Genomic DNA, 21526 nt, shown 5'->3' on the forward strand with positions numbered 1-21526 from the left:
TGGTATACAAAACATCATGTTTTCATATAAGTTCTTGGAAATCTTTAACAACTTATATATTTTTGTCATTCATACTTTAGTACATGTTTCTAGGATGACACCTGAAAAGGTTGCTGACATTGTTAATAAAATGATACTACATGGTTTATATTCAAATTTTATTTCTGTGAACATGAACTTTGCAGCATTGTGCAGCCTGCTCATACAAGCATTCAACATTTTCTGAGTGGCTTCTTCCATTGCTGTGCCATGTAGCTGCAAGCTGCTCCATTGCTAGGATGCACAGCATGATCCTAGGAGCAGCAACTCAGAAAATGATGGAACATTGTGGAGTGCTGCAAAAGTTGTGTTAGCAAAGCAAAGCAAGGTTCTCTGATGCTGGGATACATGGTATAGCACACTCCTGGAAATGGCCACCATTTTAATGTTGCCACTTGAAAAATGGTGACCATTTCTAGAATTATGCCATGTGGCTAGCAACCTAATGACCTGCTGTCTTTCCCTAACCCAACCTCTGAGCTCTGGAGATCTATGAAAGTTAAGTGAGGAGGGGCTCAATGGGGTGGAAAGCAAATCCAAGGCCTGCGGGAATCCAGTGTGGGAAATGGAGGTAGGAGATAGGTGCGGAAGCACTGCAGCATTCCTATGATCAGTCATAAGGGTGAGTGATCATAGGGGTGCTATATTAGCTGTAACTTTGGGTTGCAAAGACTTTTGGGAGGTCCACCATAAAATACAGCAGGCACCAATTAGGATTCCTGATAAAGTGGGATTGGAAATCTCATTATGTGTGTATTTGTGGGGGGTGGGGGTAGAACATGCTACATTTCATGTGTGTTGAGCATCGTAGAGGCTTAATACCAATTTCATTGCATAATGAAAGAAATAAGAATACATCTAAGTGTCTAACTAGTCAGTTTCTTCTTAGGGTTCTTGGCTAAGTAAAACGGACAAAAATATTACATATTTGATTTAAAAGCTTTTGTGCCAGAGATCGGAAGGCGGACAAGAAAAATGAAAGGTGGTGTTGCAGCAAGATTGCACTTTTTTGATACCCTTGGCAAAAGAATAAGAAGTCGAAAAATTATAGCGAGGAAAAAAAAATATCTTTCTCTCCTCATTTTCATACTAAACATTTTTGTTTTTGTAGTAAAGCATTTATATATATGCTTGATGAATTTTATGTTATGATAAAAGCCAAGGATTATCACAGTAGTGAAGCCCTGTAGGCATGCCGTCAGGAAGATAACATTGCTTTTAAACCGGCATTCTGTTCAAACATTTGAACAGCTCATTGCTGACATCTCAGAAGCCTTGGGATTTTCACGGTGGAAAAACAATCTTTTGTTTATTGGTCGAAGGAATGAGGTGAGGCACTTCTGAGGAGACGCAACGCAGTTTATTAACAACAGACAGCAGTCAGAACTATTTACAGCAACTTCAGCACCTTCCCTGCTTGACAGCTATTTATATGGAGCAGTCAAGCAGGGTAGCCAATAGGAACGGCCCGAACAGCCCACGCTCAGCCAAGCCACATCTTAGCCAATGAGACGGCTTGGCTGTTGCCGGCTGTCAGGTCGTATGTCAAGGATATAACACTCCTTTCCCCCCAGCGAGGATGCAGGCGCGTATGTAGCACATGCATATTCGCTGAGGTAGCTGGGGGGCCCCGGACCCACCCTGAACGCCTCAGTTGAGGAGGCGGCGGAGGAGGAGGAAGAGGTGCCTATGGAAGCTCCTCCCTGAAGGAAGTGTAGCTCCGGGCAACGTCATCCAGGCCTGCACCAGAGGGCGGACCTGAAGGCCCAGGTAGGACAGGGCAAGGGGATGCGTCTGATGGAGACGGGCTTGAATGCAACTGCCGGTATGTGGCATCTGGGTAGGCGAGGCCTGACTGGGGGAAGGCCACACACATGATTGTGTTTGCCAGTGGCGGCGGTATTGAGGATGGCTGCAAGGTGACGGTGGCCAGGCTTGACATGTCGGTTTGAGCAGATGCCTTAGTTGGGTGGTGGCACCTTAGTTGATCCACATGGCACCACCACTTGGTGCCATCTGGAAGGTGGACCCTGTAACAACAGGGACCAGTTATTTCTGAGACAGTGGGGGCACCCACCTAGGATCCCCCGTGTAGCTCCTAGCCCAAATCAAATTCCCCACCCCGAATATGTGGGGAGGGGCCCCCAGGTTGCACGGCTGTTCCCCTGAATAGAGTGGGTACATTCTATCCAGGGGTCTCTGCAGTTGCCGGCCCATCAGAAGCTTGGCGGGGCTTTTGTTGTCAATGGGGCAAGGGGTGGAGTGCTGACCTAAAAGGTAAGCGGCCACCCTTGCCGGCCAATCACCCCGATCCATCCTGCCCAATGCCTCTTTGGCTGAGTGGATGGCCCGTTCCACCCAGCCATTGCAGGCAGGGTGGTAAGGGGCGGTGGGTGCATGGCGGATGCCCTGCATAGCCAGGAACTCTTGAAAGGTCGTGGATGCAATGGGTCGTGCGGCCCATTGTCGGATACGAGAATGTCTGGCATCCCGTGTGTGGCGAAGAGGCGCCCTGATGGTACTCTCCGCTGTGGTGGATGACATGAAGATGACTTCTGTCACGATGTTAAAAAGTTTGCTAGGCCTGAACTGCCTGAATTGACACTCAAGAGTTAAACTAAGAAAGCTTTATTGTGCAGGTCATAAAACAAAATGTTATCTGAAAGTGATTTATTGCGCATGCGTTACACATTCCAAAAAAATTCCTCTCTTCTTTGTTCGCCTGCTAACTTGGCAGACGTAGCTTTCATTATCAAAATGTAACCAATTAGTTATTTTCTGTTTCATTTACTTTTATTATTTTATTATTAAAGTTTGTTTATTAATTAGAATAATTTTAAAGACTTTTATTTTTCTCAATATCTCAAAAGATATGCGGAAGGGAATCAGCCACGGTCCATTGATCTCAGATTTCCCCAGGGCATTTTTTTTCCCCTGACAACTTGGTAGCAGAGTTGGTCCGATGATACAAGCTGAGATGGTTACAATTTATGGCTGTATTTTCCCTTCATACTATCTAAAGATAACCGACTAAGCCTAATTAGCAATGTCGGAGAAAAAGAAAAAAAAGAAAAGGAAAGATGGGGCGAGCACAGATGAATCAGCTTCCTCTGACGAGGAGGCTTCCTCGGACACAGAGAAGCAAAAAACTTCAAACGTACTCCAGGAGCAACAAAGTGCCGAGCCAAATATGGGGGAAGGAGCTACAGGACGCGACATCCACGAAACGAGGTCAGTGGTTCCTCCTTCTAAAATATCTCCAGGAGATTATGAATTTTTTGGGGCCAAGCCAAAACTTCCCACTCTGCCAGAGCCACTCCATTCCCAGACCCTTGCAGATTATCAAACGATTGATGAATGGCAACTGCCGGCACAAAAAAAAATCCTCCCACGCAGAAAGCAGATTTTATGAAATCCCCCCAGATGATGAGCAAGAAATGCAAAGCTATCTTGATCAAATAGAACGTTTCGAAAGATATGCTAGGGAGGCGAGAGTGTGTTTTGAAGAGATAAGGCGAAGTAGGAGAAGCTCCCCCACTCCCAAAATGTCTGAGGACGCCATCTTGTCTTCAAAACAACAGCCTAAGACACACCCCACAGAGTTCATTGGTCAATCAGAACAAAGAGACATGTACACGTCACTGAGGTCACGTGGTCCCTTTGAGTCAACTGAACTTCCGCATACGTATAGAAAGGTGAGACAGCCAAAAAGTGAAGCTGCACTGCCATCTGCTGGCGGAGAAAAATTATTACAGCAAAAGATGAAGCAATTGGACCAGATTTTTAGAGATCTGTCTATGAGTTTTACAGAAGCCCAAACTTTGCCCCCAAAGGTTAAGTCTTCAACACCCCCTGGCGGCGTTGAATCCTCCCTAGATGGAAAAAGGCAAAGCCAAAGGCGAATTCGAGGAAGCCAATTTGATGTTGCCACGCAAAGGCCAATGATGCAACCCCAGCATCCCCTGGTTCAACAACCAGATTTGCAACCAGAGCAACAAATTGTTCCTCAGCAGGTATTCACAGTCACCCCCTTGACTGGTGAGTCCAAATTAAAGGAGTCAGGAGAGAATTATAAAGCCTGGGTCAGTGAAATTGCGCTCTTACTTCGAAGAGAAGGCACACATTCCATGATTTTTAATCCTCCTCCTCCACCGTGGACGCCTGCAATAAGAGACCTCGAAAACAGAGCAATCACGACTTTACTCATGTCAATGGAAATTGAGATCCAAGGTATCTTTCCACCTGATGCAACTGCCCAAGAAATATGGGCTATTTTGGAAGATTGCTACAGGCCCGTTTCAATTGAATCTTCATGTTTGCTCATGTCCGAGTTCCATGGTTCGAAGTTGAAACCTGGTGAACGAATTGGTGGACATTTGACCAAACTGAAAAGAATGAGAAGTGAATTGAGACAAAATGGCCATGTAATCGATGATATCCAAATGATTAGCATCATCATTAACTCATTGAATTATGAATGGAAAGATGCTGTTGCAAAGATTAACTACGTGCCTATTGCTCAACGCACAGTTAACCACGTTTGCAGACTTTTAGTGGAAGACGAAGCTATCAGGTTAGCTACCCCACATCTGCAACGACCTCCAGCGTCAAAGGCTCCAGCCAGACGTCCCTTCCGAGGAAGAGGCTATGCTCCAAGGATGCCAAAATGCTACACCTGCAACCGTGTGGGACATGACACCCGGGATTGTCCCCAACGAGTTCCAGCTCCCGCCACGTACCAGCCCAGAGGAACAGATTCCAGAGGCAGAGGTAGAGGCGGAAGACAAGGTCGTCGTGGTCCAAGGCGTGATTCACAAGCTCCACTTGTGACACTGGCCATAACCAACGTTCCACAACCTGATCCAAAGTTCGAGAGACGTCTTTTGTGGACTTTAGATAGTGGAGCAGCTGTGCACGTTACCCACAGAAGGGAACTTTTCACAGAGATGGGCGAACCAGAGCCCGAGTATCGAGAACTGTATTCCTTCACCAACCACACTTGCAAGGTCATGGGAAAAGGAACTGTTTACATTGAAGAGCTCGATACACACATCCCTGATGTTTATTACATACCTTCAGCAACCAGTAATTTGCTTAGTCAAAGTCACTTGTCTAGAGATCTAAAGTTCCAGGTTCACCACCTCGAAAAAGCAAGTTACTTAGTTAAAGATGGTGATATTGTTGCTGAAACCATGCTGATTGGTGGTGTTTATTACTTAAAGCCAAAGCCTAAAGGGCAAGTACAGGCAAGTATGCAAACTCCAAAAAGGCACAACGCAAACCCAGAGAGAGTTGTCCCAGAGAGAGAAAGCGTTACTGTGCCAAAGGCTCCTAAAGCCAACAAACAAAGAAAACAGAAACAGATTGCTCAGAGCAAGCCTGAGGGTCCTCATGAAACTGTTAATGTTGAGAATTCACTAACTGGTAAACCTTTGCATTCCAGGTGTATTCACAAGTGGCACAGAAGATTGGGGCATGCCAGTTTCCGTGTTCTTAGAAAGATGCCGGAGTTCGCAAAAGGTTTGGATCTAAAGGGGTGTAAGGTGTTTTTGGATTGTGCGGTTTGCAAAAAGGCTAAATCCAAGGCGGCTGCAATTCCCAAACAAGCTACACGCCGGTCAACACGCATTTTTGATTTGGTACACACTGACATAGTGGGTCCTTTCCCACCAACACTTGGTGGCAGAAAGTATTTTTTAACAATTGTAGATAATCATTCTAGATATGGATTTGTATATCCTATGAGAGAGAAATCTGAGACCTTTCAGATCTTTAAAGACTTTGCAGCATTTGTTTCTACACAATACCAAGTTCGCATCGCCAGAATCCAGAGTGACCGTGGTGCAGAATTCATGTCTCAGCGTTTCCAGGACTGGATGCGTAAGAATGGAATTCTTCATCAGACATCTGCTCCATATACACCGGCTCATAACGGAGTCGTAGAAAGAAGACAAGGGGTTCTACAAACCATGATGTGTTGTCTTCTAGAAGATGCCAATCTCAGTAACGCATACTGGGGTGAAGCAATCAAATATGCAAATTACATTGTCAACCGTACTTGGAGCAGTGTAATCAATCAAACTCCTTTCTACATGCTGTATGGCTACAAGCCTAATCTCAAGAACCTCCATATTTTTGGTTCATATGCTATGGTGAACACTCCCTTAAGTCAAAGACGAAAGGGAGGTACAGTAGCAAAGAGACTGAGATTTATGGGTATTGATGATAATTCAAAATGGTACAAATTCATTGATACTAAACATGTGATTGTCATTTCACAATCTGCTAATTTTGAGGAAGACATTGACTGGTCCAGGATTCATTCCAATGATCCTGAAGTTTATTTTCCTAGAGATGGTGTTCCAGATGCCACGCAGCCTGATGACAATTTGCAGGCAGATGTTCCTTCTACCAGCTCTTCACAACCTGATGTTCCGTCTTCGCAAGCCGCGGATGCTGATGCTAGCGACGAACGTGAGGACGAGGATGATGATGAAGAAGAAGAAGACTGGACTGATGTTCCTAGACGCTCCAAGAGGGCCACAAAAGGAATCCCTCCACAACGTTATTCATGGCAACTGACAAAGTCACCATTACCTTTGATTTGCAACGTTACTCTTCCTCCAGAGACATTCACACAAATCAAACAGCTTCCTGATTCAGAACAAGACAAATGGTATGATGCAATGCAGGATGAAATGGACAGTTTAAAGAAACTTAATGTATTCACACCTGCAAAACCTCCAGCAAACAAGAAAGTCATTGGCACCCGATGGGTCTACAGAATCAAGAAGAAACCAAATGGTGAGTCTTTATACAAAGCCAGACTGGTAGCTCAGGGTTTCGCTCAACGTTATCCTGAGGACTACACAAACACTTACTCACCAACAGTCAGAACTGAAAGTGTAAAAATTGCTTTAACCACTGCAACTATTCTTGGTTTAGAAGTTTTTCAATTTGATGTGGACACAGCTTATCTACATGCAGACCTAGATGAAGAGATCTACGTGAGAAGCCCTCCAGGATTCAGAAAGCAAGAAGGGGATACCTGGTTCCTGAACAAAAGTCTTTATGGTCTGAAACAGTCAGGTTTAATGTGGTATTTATGTCTTACTGACAAACTAAATTCAATGGGCTTTATTAAGTCTGAAACTGATGAATGTGTGTTCACAAAAAGATCTAACAATGCATATGAGATAATTCTTGTTTATGTTGATGATATTGTTTATATTGGTCCAAATAAGAAAATGAGTGAGATTTTTGCCAAAAGTTTGCAGAGATACTTCACACTAAAATCTTTAGGACACATTAGCACTTATTTAGGTGTTCAAATTGAAAAGACACAGAAGGGGTTTAGTCTTTCACAAGAGGAGAAAATCGACCACATTCTACATCATTGCAACATGAAAGATGCTAGCACAACAAAGACACCCATGCAAACAGATTTTCACAACTTAACACATGAACCAAGTCCTGAGTTCGAGGATCAAACACTTTATCGTTCAGTCATTGGTTCACTATTATACATTAGTAGTTGGACCAGACCTGACATCGCACTTAGTGTTAATCTTTTATCACGACACGTAGGTAAGGCAACACAATTTCATTGGTCATGCAATAAGAAGTTGTTGAAATACCTGAAACACACTAAGCACATGAAGTTATTGCTAGAACCAACACACACTGATCAACCAAAGTTGATTTGTTTTGTTGATTCCGACTGGGCGAGCGACAAGAAGTCACGCAAAAGCACTTCTGGTTACATGATGTTCCTAAATGGTTGTCCTGTTTACTGGCAAGTGAGAAAACAGAGTTTTGTTTCATGTTCATCTACTGAAGCTGAATATGCTTGTGTTTCAGATGCTTGTAATTCTCTAACGTGGTTTGATGCTTTGATCACAGATATCTGGACACGTCCGATTCGACCAATCACCGTGATGGAAGATAATGTATCTGTTGTTTATATTTCTGAGTCACATTTTACAGGTTCTAGGTCCAGACACATTGACATTCGTTATCAAAACACAAAGCAATTAGTTAAGCAAGGTTTTGTTAAATTGCAATATGTTTCTACACATGATCAGATTGCAGACATGCTTAACAAACCACTCGCCGCAAATCAACACGAGTATCTGCGAAAGAAGATGTGCCTTAATTGATGATTTGATGACGTCAGCCCAGACTAGCAAAAGAAGGGGTGTCACGATGTTAAAAAGTTTGCTAGGCCTGAACTGCCTGAATTGACACTCAAGAGTTAAACTAAGAAAGCTTTATTGCGCAGGTCATAAAACAAAATGTTATCTGAAAGTGATTTATTGCGCATGCGTTACACATTCCAAAAAAATTCCTCTCTTCTTTGTTCGCCTGCTAACTTGGCAGACGTAGCTTTCATTATCAAAATGTAACCAATTAGTTATTTTCTGTTTCATTTACTTTTATTATTTTATTATTAAAGTTTGTTTATTAATTAGAATAATTTTAAAGACTTTTATTTTTCTCAATATCTCAAAAGATATGCGGAAGGGAATCAGCCACGGTCCATTGATCTCAGATTTCCCCAGGGCATTTTTTTTCCCTGACAACTTCCACCCAGCGAGAGTATGCATCCACAACCACCAAGAACACCTGGCCATGGAAGGGCCTGCGAAATCCACATGGACCCTCGACCATGGCCCCTAGGAGTCTCCCACTGCCGGACAGATGCAGCAGGTGGGGCGGGGTGAGACAGCTGGCACGGGGAACACCATGCCAGCCAGGCTGCTATCTCGTCATCCAAGTGGGGCCACCAGACATAGCTGCGCGCTAAAGCTTTCATGCGCACTAAGCCCAGGTGGTCCACATGGTCGAGGAAGACGATGGAGAGGATGGACAGAGAGGGCACTGGAGAAGAGCACGAACTCGTCGATTAAATTTGTGCGGTTGGGCGGAGGTGGTGGCTGGTATTTGAACATTTGTGCCGTGGACTGTTCTGATAGTTCGGCGGCTCTGGCCTCTTCCACCGCTTGTTGGAGAGTGATCTCCACCCAGGCTAGAAGCCGCTGCTTCAGGTGGGGGTCCCTGAGGAGACGCAACGCGGTTTGTTAACAACAGACAGCAGTCAGAACTATTTACAGCAACTTCAGCACTATTTATATGGAGCTGTCAAGCAGGGCAGCCAATAGGAATGGCCCGAACAGCCCACACTCAGCCAAGCCACGTCTTAGCCAATCAGGCGCATCTTGGCTGTTGCCGGCTGTCAGGCCATATGTCAAGGATATAACACAATCATGTGAGAAAGTTGTACAATCCATCAGACAGCAGGGGCAAGCTCAGGAGTTTTCACCTGGATTCCCCTCTGTCCTCTGATCTTCCAAAGTTCTTTCCCCAATGTGTGATAGCTTTCTACTGGATTCCCCTCTGTCTTGCCTCCTCCAATCTCCCAGGGTTCTTTCTCCAGCATGCGATAGCTTTCTACTGGATTCCCCTCTGTCTTGCCGCCTCCGATCTCCCAGGGTTCTTTCCCCAGTGTGCGATAGCTTTCTACTGGATTCCCCTCTCTCCTGCCTTCTCAGATTTCCCAAGGTTCTTTCCCCAGCATGCAATAGCTTTCTACTGGATTCCCCTCTCTCCTGCCTTCTCAGATTTCCCAAGGTTCTTTCCTCAGCATGCAATAGCTTTCTACTGGATTCCCCTCTGTCCTGCCTCCTCCAATCTCCCAAGGTTCTTTCCCAGCATGCAATAGCTTTCTACTGGATTCCCCTATGTCTTGCCTCCTCTGATCTCCCAAGGTTCTTTCCCCAGCATGCGATAGCTTTCTACTGGATTCCTCTCTGTCCTGCCGCCTCCGATCTCCCAGGGTTCTTTCCCCAGTATGCGATAGCTTTCTACTGGATTCCCCTCTCTCCTGCCTTCTCAGATTTCCCAAGGTTCTTTCCCCAGCATGCAATAGCTTTCTACTGGATTCCCCTCTCTCCTGCCTTCTCAGATTTCCCAAGGTTCTTTCCTCAGCATGCAATAGCTTTCTACTGGATTCCCCTCTGTCCTGCCTCCTCCAATCTCCCAAGGTTCTTTCCCAGCATGCAATAGCTTTCTACTGGATTCCCCTATGTCTTGCCTCCTCTGATCTCCCAAGGTTCTTTCCCCAGCATGCGATAGCTTTCTACTGGATTCCTCTCTGTCCTGCCTTCTCCGATTTCCCTAATTTTGGCCCTTAATCCTCCAGTTGTCTATTTTTGGGAGGTTTTCCCCTCTCTTCCCCCTCCCTTCAAAGGAGTCCCACAAGGCTTGGGGGTGGTGTGGTCATGTGACTGAGTGTGCATGAATGATGTCAAGTTGGTCATACCACCCGATCACATGACTGCCAAGCCATGCCCACAAAATAGGCCACACCCACAGAATAGGTTCTAAAAAAAATTGAAACCCACCACTGGTTTATATGAACAAATGATCTAGCAAAGGAGTATGAAAAATATGCAGAATGGTACAAATTGTTCCTATCCCTTTAAGGATTAATGTAGGGATTTGGATTGATTGAATTGATTACATTCTCTGGTTGAGCTCATTGAAAAAGTTTGGAGTACTTTCTTGAGAAAAGGAATTTCTGATTTGCATTAGATGTAATTCCATTCAACTTTAATACATTAAAAAAATAACTTAAGAGTATACTTCCCTCTTCTAAACTGATAAATAGGTTTTACACAATTATTCTATAAAATAGAATGCAAAAGTGAAACATGATTAATTTCTCTAATGACCTTAATAATTTGCAGTATGTAAGTAATCTTTAGTGTATTTGAGAAATGGGATAGATGCATAGCAAATGGCATAGATGCGTAGCAAAATATTATATGGATCGATATTCTATCTTATGTGGCTAGGGATAACGGAAGACAAAAAGGGGGGCCTGTTGTAATGTCTGTATAGAAGAATACATGTACCTTTAAAGGTGTTCATTGAAGTCATTGATGGCTTTCTTGGCTCATCAGTTCAAACAAATGAAGATTTATGTGCCTCCTTTTTTAATAAATTTTTTGCCTTCCTGTTTTCATGCAAGTGTTCAGGAGATATATCAAAACTATAGCCAAAGAAACAAAAAAGAAAATCAAAGGCTTCATTCATTTAAGTGGCTTTGGGAGGATTGCAGTGGCTCATAAAATTCATTTCATATTCTAAAACTTTCCAAATAATTCCTTGATATTTTTCTCAAGATTCTTTTCAGCTGAGGCACCATAATGTGTCACTGAAAGGTTAGCTATTGTAACAGTGCCCTTCTACTCAAGGAACTTCAGTCTGGGTAGTCCTCAACTTATGACCAAAATTGAACCCAGCATTTCTGTTGCTCCATTTTATGACATTTTGCCACAGCTGTTAAGTGAATCGCTGCAATTGTTAAGCAAATTATTCAGTCATTAAGTGAATCTGACTTACCCTATTGACTGATTGTCAGAAGCTGAGATTACAGATGGTGATCATATGACCCTAGGCATAAATACATACTAGTTGTCAAGCACCCAAATTTTGAAGATGTGACAAGGGATTACTGCAAGAATTGTTAAGTATGAAAACCAGTTGAAAGTCACTTTTTTCAGTGCCATTGTAGCTTTGGTCACTAAATGAATGGTGTAAATTGAGGACTACTTGTATAGCAAAAGAGGTGGATTTCTGTAGTGGTTTAACCAGTCCAGCCAACTAAAACCTTTGAAATACTCTCTGTGACATCATAGTAATTAAATCAATATCTGTTTATTTGTGATAGGCAGTTAGATATGATAGGTTCTATTCCACTATCAGTTTTGTAGCAATAGAGATCCATTGTGTAATTTAATTTTTAGTTGATGGTTAAACCTCAAGCTTGTGTGCAATTCACACTAATGATTTCTGTCTAATTTTGGTTTTCCTGTTTAGGTTCAGCATAATTCAGATAAAACTATCACATTGAAACTAGCAGATTTTGGTCTTGCAAAACAGTTGACAAGACCAATATTCACTGTATGTGGAACTCCAACTTATGTTGCTCCTGAAATACTTGCTGAGAATGGTGAACATAATTTTTTGTAAATTTTTTATGTTGTTACGTAAGCATTTGATTAATTTTGTTTTATTTTGCTTAGTTTTTATCCAAGTAGATGTTCTTATAACTATGAATGTGTGGATATTGCTGTGATTGTTCATTTGGGCTGTACATTCTTACAACACTATGAATTTGTCCTCGGTGTGTTCTTTTGTATTATATTACAGAGTTGTCTGATGTTTTATTGCTCACTTGTCTCTTTCTGATGGTAATTATTGAGGAATGCTGAATTGTCTCCAGTTATGCATGTCTGAAAATGCACAAAAGAGTGGTACAGAAATGGGGATTGGGATAAACTTTAGGAATTGTTTTACATCACTCCCCTTTCTTTTTCTCAAAAAACTAGGAATTTGTATGCTATGGGAGTACAATTGGATTGTAGTCTTTGTGTTTTGTTAACAGTATTAATTAGGAAAATGAGCAATTTGGTATACAATAATAGTCTGGGCATAAGGCATACTGTGCTTTTTTACATACTTCATCAGAGCTAGTCCTTTAAGCAGTACTTAAGTAGTTCAGTAGACTGTAGTTATTTAATGCTGTATTTTACTACTTAAGGACAGGGAAATTTTACTTGATATGTAACTGATCTTACTTTGGTTAGTTGCCTCTTTGCCTTCAATAGAGACATGAAAAAAATGAATGAGTGTGTGCCATCATGTTCATTACCATGTATTAATTAGATAGCAAAAATGATTTGGGCAAAGGAGAGGAGAGAGAAAACAAAAGTATGGTATAGAAATTTACTGGTGTTGCTCAGTGGTCTCACTAACACCACACTAGTGTAAATTGTTTATATATTATTACCCATTTTAAATAGATTCTTCTTTATATGTTAGTTGAAAATATGCTTAAGGAGTATTCCTAAACTCGCAATTTTTATTGTTTATGAGACACCAACAACCTTTTGAGAGTCAGTGGCTTTTGAAGTTCAAAGCTGGAATAAATCCAAAAATTGCTAGCATATTCCTTAAGTTTTAATTAAGACCTTGACAATCCAAACTGCTTCACATATAGGTGAGAAGTACTGGCTCTGTCATCCCTGTGAAAGTGTGTACACATATATGCATCTGTTTTTGAATGCACATAGTGGCATACATGTATACATACTGATACTATATTATGATATAAGTAGTGAATTGAAAACCTGGGCTCATTCTGTCCTTGTAATGGTATGTGAGAATACCCTTGAGAGACAGGTGCGAAGAGATGCTACCTTGGAAATGATCAGATAAATGAGGTGGTCCCTGCAGATGTCTAAAGAGCAGAAAAAGAAACTCAGAAAAGATCCCCTATAACTTGTAGTCTGTAAAAAGAGACCAAAGAGACCATAGGGTCTCTGTGTTCCCTGTGCTGAACTCTTCCTGTAAACTCCTCTGTAAAAAGAGACCAAAGAGACCATAGGGTCTCTGTGTTCCCTGTGCTGAACTCTTCCTGTTTGTGGGCTCTGGAGGGAGCCTAAGCCTCCCTGAAGGAGTGGTGAAGCAATGAGGAAGCACTCTGTGAGGTCAGGAAGAGTCACAGCTCTCCTGTCTGGCCCGGGGTTTCTTTTTCCTCTTAGCCACCACAAGAAGAAGAAGCAGTCTAAAGATGGCTACTACAAAGCTGGGACAACCAAAGAATAACAGCTAAGAATGGTGCTGGAGAGAAGAAGGTGAGAAGTAATGGAACTGGGGGAGAGAATGCTTCTTTTGCCTTAAATTGAAACCAAAAAAATAATCCAGAACTATTTGCCCAGAATTGAGTGTTAGCCTAAGCACTTTGGAGCGTTTTGGGGAAAAAATACTTAACCGGAAATAAAAGCTGCAGGAAAATAAGCAACAGATTATGAAATAATGAAATAAACAAAGTCTTAAACTAGGAAAAAGCACTACTGGGAAAGTATTTTTAAATATTGGGATTATATATACTCTTTTATTTTGGCTGTACAACTCAAACAACACTAGTAAACTAGCAAACCGAAATTTAAATGGAGAGTGCCACCTGCTGACAAAAGAAGAAACTATAAGTAAGTGATTTAATTAAAGAGACACTTGAACATTATATCAGAGGATTGAATTTGCAAAGAGGATATAAAGGGTTTTGGGACTATTCGAATGGAACTGAGTGTTAACTTATGAAATATAAAGAATTTGGACTAGTGTATTTCTTGAAGAATAATTTAAAGACTAAATAAATAGTTCTTGGATTGTTGGATAAAAATTAATTAAAAAAAAAAAGATACTGAAGAAGGAGAAATGAATGGAATTGTCCAGGAGATGGATCTACTTTTTCCAAATATAAACGACATATGGACAAAGAATTTAAGGATATTATGGAAAACACTACACGATGGATAATGATGATAGAACAAGAAGAAATAAAGAAGGAAAAAACAAGAAGAAGATCATAACAAAAATTATTATTATTAATGAATTGAACCAGAGGGGAAACATACTACGAGAGTCAGAAGATACATTTGAAATGGAGGCAGGGTCATTGGACATCCAATAAAAAGATATAGAGGAAGACTGAAGAGAGAAATGGGGGAGGGGCAGTAAAAAAAGCATAGCAACTGAGGTGTCAAAGCGGGCAAGAGATGATGGGTAAACAAGCTTTTTTTTCTTATTGTTTTGACTTGTTTTTCCTTTTCCCCCTCTTTCTTTTAAAGCATAGCAATTAAAGTATAAAGCAGGCGACAATTGAAGGATGATTCCTTTTCTAGGTTGCTGTTTTGAATTGATTTTTCCTCTTTCCCTCCCTCCCTCTGCTTTTTTCTTTCTCTTTTTGTAGGTAGGTGACATGATTAGAAGTTAGATAGGAAAGAAGGGAAAAGCCTTTTATAGGGTGATATGATTAAAAGTTAGACTGTGATAGAAATAAAGGGAATATTGATGAGGAATAGGTGGAATAACTGAATAATGAAAGATTGTATGCAAGAGTATGTAATTATGTTTGTACTTTCGATTTATTTATGTGTTTTATCTGACTGTACACCGCCCCGAGTCCCTTTGGGGAGAGGGGGCAGTATAAAAGTCCAAATAAAGTAAAGTAAAGTAAGTGTAACCTAATATAGATGTATATTGTTATGAGAATTATATAAGTTGATTGAATATAATAATAATATTTAATCTGATGAGTTTTGTTTGTATTGGAATGTGTGGTGCCCAAGTGCCATACTGTTCATATATTGATTGGACATTTTTATTTAAAAAAATTTAAAAAATAAAACAGAAAAAAAAGAGACCACAGGACACTTTCCTTCAAACTATTACTAGATTCAATAAAGTAGAATTAGCTCAACTGGTCATGTTTCCTGATAAGGCTGACAGTCCTATTTATAATACCAGATGCCTCTGTATAAGTCTGGCAAGAACAGGTGTTAATGGGCCCCAATCATGCTTTATTAAGTTTAGGATGATTAGAAGGTTATTAAATATACTTAGAATTGCATGTGACAAGACGTAAGCAATTTATTTTCTAATATTTTATTCATATTTTAAAATATAAATCATTTGCCTATGTCAATATTTTTTCTTTCTCTTGTTGGAGCGCGAGGATCGGTGTTCCTGGTTACAGATGCCGCAGACGCCCAGAGCCACTGCTGGTGCCCTGTATAGGGTTTTTGGGCCTGTGCTTCGCCAGTGAACTGGGGAGGGCCCCATCTGTTCGGTGGTGGGCCAGTCTTTCAAGCCATGGATCGGCAGCAGGCAGCACCGGTTCGAAGGAGCTCTGAACCACTCACAGAGCTCACACTGGTGGTGAAGTGAGAAGAGGTGGAGAGACAGCGACATGAGTAGGGGCGCGATGGCGGAGGCCACAAGGAGTGGGGGAGCAGCTGCCCCTGGATTACCAGGTGATTCCAATCTGGGTGAGAGGACCTCCCGGGGGGCTACCCCAGTAATGAGGGGAGGTCTACCTTGAAGAAAACCTCCTCAAAGTCAGCCAGGGGGAGAGTTCCTAGCAAAGAGCCCCACATTACCAGAGCTGCAGGCAGGAGGATTATGGAGAAAATCAGTCCTTTCCCATCCAGGTCACGCTCCCCTCACAGGCCTTCACCCTTGACTGAAGTTCAGCTTGGGTTCTCCAGGTTCCCTATGTGGCTCTGTGAGAGAAGATAGCCCCTTATCCCCTCCTCTATCTCCTGTGCAGTCTTCAGGACACTGTGGGGAGTCCTTTGGCCGTATGGCAGCTGGTTCCACCAGGCCATGTCTGGCTCCTCAATCTGCAGGTTCCAGACCCGAACTGGAGCCTCCTAGTCTAACCCCAGTGTATCCAGAACTTTCTGAAAATTTTCAGAATGTGATCACTCGAGCCATTGCTCAGGGCATTGCCATGGGCCTGCATCACAAATTTCAGAGCTCTAGATGAAAGTCTTCTCATGGTGCCCCATGAGGTCATCCAGACCAACCCAAAACTTCTGCTGCCAGGGAGCGAAGATTGGCTTCACCTTTGACTGCTAGTGCGGGGTCTGGCTTAGAAGAGGAGGGGCAGAGATCTGTCAAGGCAGAGGTTGGACTCAGAGGAAACTGCTTCCTTCAAACTTTTTTTCTCCGCACTTCCACATGCAGCAGTGTCATCCTCCAGCCTCCTGGGGGGGGGGGGGGGCAGGCAAAGTCTCCAGCAGAGGAAGGCAAGAAGAGGGCAAGCGCCAAAGTCTTGTCCACCTGAGGAGAGTTGCCATTCCTGGAGAGTGGCATGGGTTTCCTGGTGCCCTGGGCAACGGAAGTCAAGGACCCAGTCTTACCCTTGAGTTCCTGGGGTGCTGGGACCCTGTAGCCCAGCTGAGCCCAGCATGGGCCATACTTACCTCCTCCTTGAGGCTGCTGCTGTTGTGTTTGCTCACCTTGGCCAGTTTGCTCCTGGTGTATGTCGGAGGGCTAAGTCTATGGATCAGTTCATCAGTCCAAAGTCAGATGGAGGCTCACTCCCTTTCCTTGCCAGGAGACTTAGCTTTGTAACCAAAGCATCCTCAGCAATAGGATGGTAGATGAGCAAGAGAGAGGAGAAGGAGGGGGAAAGATGATGGTGAAAGGGAAGCAGGGCTGCTGATGGCTAAATGCTAAGGCAGGACTTCCCTCAAATCCTCCATCCCTTTCATAACTTTCCTTCCTTCCTTCCTTCCTTCCTTCCTTCCTTCCTTCCTTCCTTCCTTTCCTTCCTTCCTTCCTTCTCCAAGAAGTAAGGTGACCAACTTTTTTACAATGAAAAGGAGGCCAAATAAATTGGAAAAAATATATCGTAAATAAAAGAAATATTTCATTCATTGCAACAATAATACACTAAAATATGATATATGCATAATAAAAACATTTGCAACATTTTATATTGTAATTATGCTTACATGCCTGTTAATTATTATTTAAATGAGTACTTTTCCATTGAATTAATATTTTTTGTCAATGTATCATCTTCTAAGAATATATTGGAAATATCTGAACAAGAAATATCCTTCATATTGAATTTTACGGCAAGTGCTGCAGCTAGAGTATCAACATTCAATCTCGATTTCTCACTTGTCCAAAAATCATTGGCAATTGAAAAAAAAAACTCTTTCAACTGCTGCATTAGTTCCAGGGCAGCACAATGTAAATTGAACAAGTATAAATAAATGTTCACATGGAATATGTTCGTTTTTGAAATGGCTGAAAATATCCACCCATCTTTTATCAATTTCAACGTGTTGATTTTCCCATTGTATTAATTTTTCAGAATTTAAATATACATTCAGTCTTCTAATTTCTTCAAAGAGACAATTGTCGTCTATTTTAATGTCTAGCATTTCTTTAGATAAAAATTCAACACAAGATTCAATATCTGTTCAATATACTTGCGATGAAGTAAAAAAAACACCATTAAAAACTGTTTAATAAAATACGTCACATAATGCGCAACAGATTAGCCTTCAAATATCAAAAAGGAGGACATGTAGGAGGACACTTTTCGAGGGAGGACAGAACTTACAAAAGAAGGACTGTCCTCCCTAAAGGAGGACGGTTGGTCACCTTACAAGAAGGGACAAGGGCGGGAGAGGGTGGCGGTGCTGCTGGTGGCCATGACTTTTCTACCCAGGACAGGAGGTGAGGCCAGTGGGCGAGGCTGGGTGGCAAGCAGGCCATGGAGGTAGTGGAGGTGCTGGTGGGTATGGTGCTGCCTCTTCGCCTCTACTATATGCTGATCTACAACAACTTCATGGTGACATCCAGGCTGGGACACGATCAGCCTTAGATCTTGGTGGTGGGGCTGCCCTGCAGACTGCGAGCGACCAGCCCCATCCCCTCAGCCTGGGTCATCCCAGCCTGGCTGGGGACTCCCCCTGGGTGTGTTCACAGTAGCCGACAAGCATGTGGGAGGGAGAATTCTATACTTTAATTATATTGAATTGCTCAGGAATCAGCCAGAGCTGGTTTTGCTTTCATTCTGTGCCAAAATGATGTACTCACTAAAGTTTTGCATGAAGATATTGGATTGTTTCATCAGTGCTTGCTGGGTTGAGTTCGTCAGTCGGAACCTTGACAGTATATTTCCTAGATATCCCCTTAAATAGTGGAAATATGAGCAATTTCATGAGTAAAATTTATTCACACCTAATGCTAAATCATAACTGGGTTTATCTTTAATTGTTTTCAATATGAATTAGTTGATTTTGCTTTCATTATGTGCCAAAATGATGTACTTAATAAAGTTTTGCATGAAGAGATTGGATCATCTCGACTGGCCCATGTACTTCCCCTCTCCTCACTGTCAGAATCTGCTACCAACTCTGCTGGCAGACCACAATGCTGACATTCTGACCCGGATGGATGTACCAAGTTGTAGATCAGCGCTGTGCCTGCATCATCCTTTCCATGACAAATTCACCCACCTGGCCTCACAACTTGCAAGCTTCCCTTTCACTGGGACCACCCCCACTTCCGAATGGGAACGGAATGGGACCTTTAGGACAATCGGGTGGCAGACAGAAGCCATGATGCTTCTGACAAGCGTGCAATGGGCAATAAGTGGTCGCAGGAGCTTTGGGACTGTTAGGGGACGTGGCAGGTGAATGGTGGTGGGCTGTGACTTCTGGCATTGTGGGGAGCAGAGCTTCTGGGGTTGGGGGGCTCAGAAGGAGAACTGCCATTTTGGCATCAGGCATAAAGTCAGTCCAGGCAATGGGGAGGGTGGGGAAAAAGAGAAGCTGCAGCTCCCTTTTGGGGTTTCTTTTTAAAGCTGTCAGAGGCTCTGAGGAGAGCTGGCAACAGGGAGGCAGCAGTGGGCAGAGGCTTTGGGGTCATCGTGCCCTGGGAGGTTGAGGGTCAGGCTCAGCGCTTGCCCTCTGTTGCCTAGGGCTCCAGACAGCCTGCACTGCCATCTGGAGTCTTCATGTGGCCTGAGAGGGATGGTAAAACTCCTCTGGTGGAGAAGGGTTTGGTGCTCACCCTGGTCTTGCCTTCCTCCACTGGAGAAAATGGATCCCCCCAGCCCTGCCAGGGCCACTACAGGGATGTCCCGATGCAAGCAACATTGAGCTGAACAATGAAATTGAGTTTGACACCCCTGTTATAGAGCCATAATAATGGAGAAGCAAAGTTAAGCTGTGATTTGTCTATATAATAATTTTGTTGTGCAAAATCTGAAGTATGATGCTTAATGCTGGTCTTTTTTAGTGCAAAGCATTGTTTTTTTTCTTATTCTCTGCTACATGTTTTTTGAAACTTTATTAAAAGTAAAAGTATATTGTAAAATTATTTCATACTACTTTTAATACTTTATTCTAAAATTTTGACAGACATATAAATCTTTCTTAGTGCAGTACAATTGAATGTTTTTGTAATTTTGGTCTTCCAAATTGTGGCCCATTGTTGCCATACTTTAAATTTTTAAATTTTATTGAGTTTTTTCCAATTCTATGAAATTTCAAAGTGAAGTCATATTAATTATACTTGTCTTTGCGCTTAATGGTAGTTGAGCCAAAAAAGCACTATACTGCTCAACAAGTTCTTCGGCACCTATGGATCCACACAGCTGGAGAAAGGAACTGTAGAAATCTCCAAAGGGAGGTGACCATCAGTCTTGAGCAATACTTTCGAAGTCAGTGTAAGTCAGAAGTTACCAAAGAAGACTCATAAGGGATCATGCACACCAAAGACAATGTTTTTCCATTCTGTATTCATACAATCTTCTTTCGGAGATCAAATGTTAGGGTTTTAGGCAAATTCATTACTTCTGCTAGAGTTGAAGTCTGCTGAGCATATATCGATTTAACTGATTTTATGTGGTATCATGCAGTCATTTCCTGGTTCTTTGTACATAGCAATTTGTCATTTTTGAAAAAGGATTTCTTTTTAAGTGAACAAAAGAACTCCCATCTGAAAGGCAAGATTTTGATTGACTTTGCCATGCATTTTGATGATTAAGACACTTCTCTTTGGTCTCCAAAACGAAATAAGATGCAATGGTGATGAAATATATGTGATCTTGGTTAAATTCTTGTTACAGAAATATATTTTGAAAAAAACATTTTGTAAATGTGACTTACCCAAGAACTTGTCAAACTGCTGGTTAAAATGAATAAGCCTATTTTTGAATCATTCACGTATATTAAATATGGTTACAGAAAGGCCAGGTCCAGAGAATTATTTTCAGTATGCTTAATTTCCTGGGAATTGAATGAGCTACCTAGATTTTTTTTAATTAAAAGCCATGAATAAGTTTCTTTTCTTTTTTTAAAAAAAACTTAGTTTCAAAAGCTTGTTGTGGTATGAGTTGCTTAAAAGAAAAATTCTTTGGGGGCATATTAATTTTTTGAAATCATGTTATTGAACATATCCTTGATGTTTTATATTGTTAATATTTAAAATATTTGTATATCAAGGATGGAAATGATTTCTTGTACAAACTATATATAATGCATACCAGAGCTTTGTTTTAATTGTGCATAGATATTATACTTAGAGTTTATGTGAAATATTATTTACTTTTCCATATCCAAAGAAAGAGGGATGAGACTAAATAAAGAAAATGGTCTTCTTCTCTTAAGTAAGCTGTTAGATGTATTCTGAATTTATCTGTGTCTATGTACATGCTTTAGTTATTTCTAATATTACATAAATATATTATTTTTGATATTGTGATTTTCTTCCTTTCTTTAGGGCCTTCATGTTTAAATGGGTACTGTGAATTATACACCAGATAAAGTTGCTGCTTTGATAGAATTTGTAAAAGGTATTTGTTAAATAAGAACTCTCTGAGGTTGCAGTCTAGAATAGTAGCTTTGGCTAGATTATGATCTCAAAGATGGATTGGCAATATGAATCCTGAGATATGTACATGTAGTATAGAGTTGACCATTGTTCCTAATTTAATTGTCACTGTCTTGTATTCCTTATAGGGAGGGCCCTGTACTCAGAAGTGGAGAAACTGTCTGTGGGCGGGGAGGATGGGCACTTGCGGTTATGCCTCTGTGAGGTCCAATGA

At 41.8% G+C, this 21526-nt stretch overlaps 1 protein-coding gene across 1 annotated transcript; it reads left to right on the plus strand.

Annotated features, from left to right (window-relative positions):
- Positions 1–604: 604 nt before the first annotated feature.
- Positions 605–21526, plus strand: DCLK3 (doublecortin like kinase 3; the record flags this gene model as incomplete). The annotated part of the gene is made up of 5 exons (XM_081970653.1): positions 605–610; positions 1198–1368; positions 11923–12055; positions 19997–20146; positions 21441–21526. The coding sequence occupies 5 exons, from the start codon at positions 605–607 to the stop codon at positions 21524–21526; spliced, it is 546 nt and encodes a 181-aa protein (XP_081826779.1).

The sequence above is a fragment of the Natrix helvetica genome (genome assembly GCF_964273705.1).
Source record: "Natrix helvetica genome assembly, chromosome: Z".
Classification (NCBI taxonomy): domain Eukaryota; kingdom Metazoa; phylum Chordata; class Lepidosauria; order Squamata; family Natricidae; genus Natrix; species Natrix helvetica.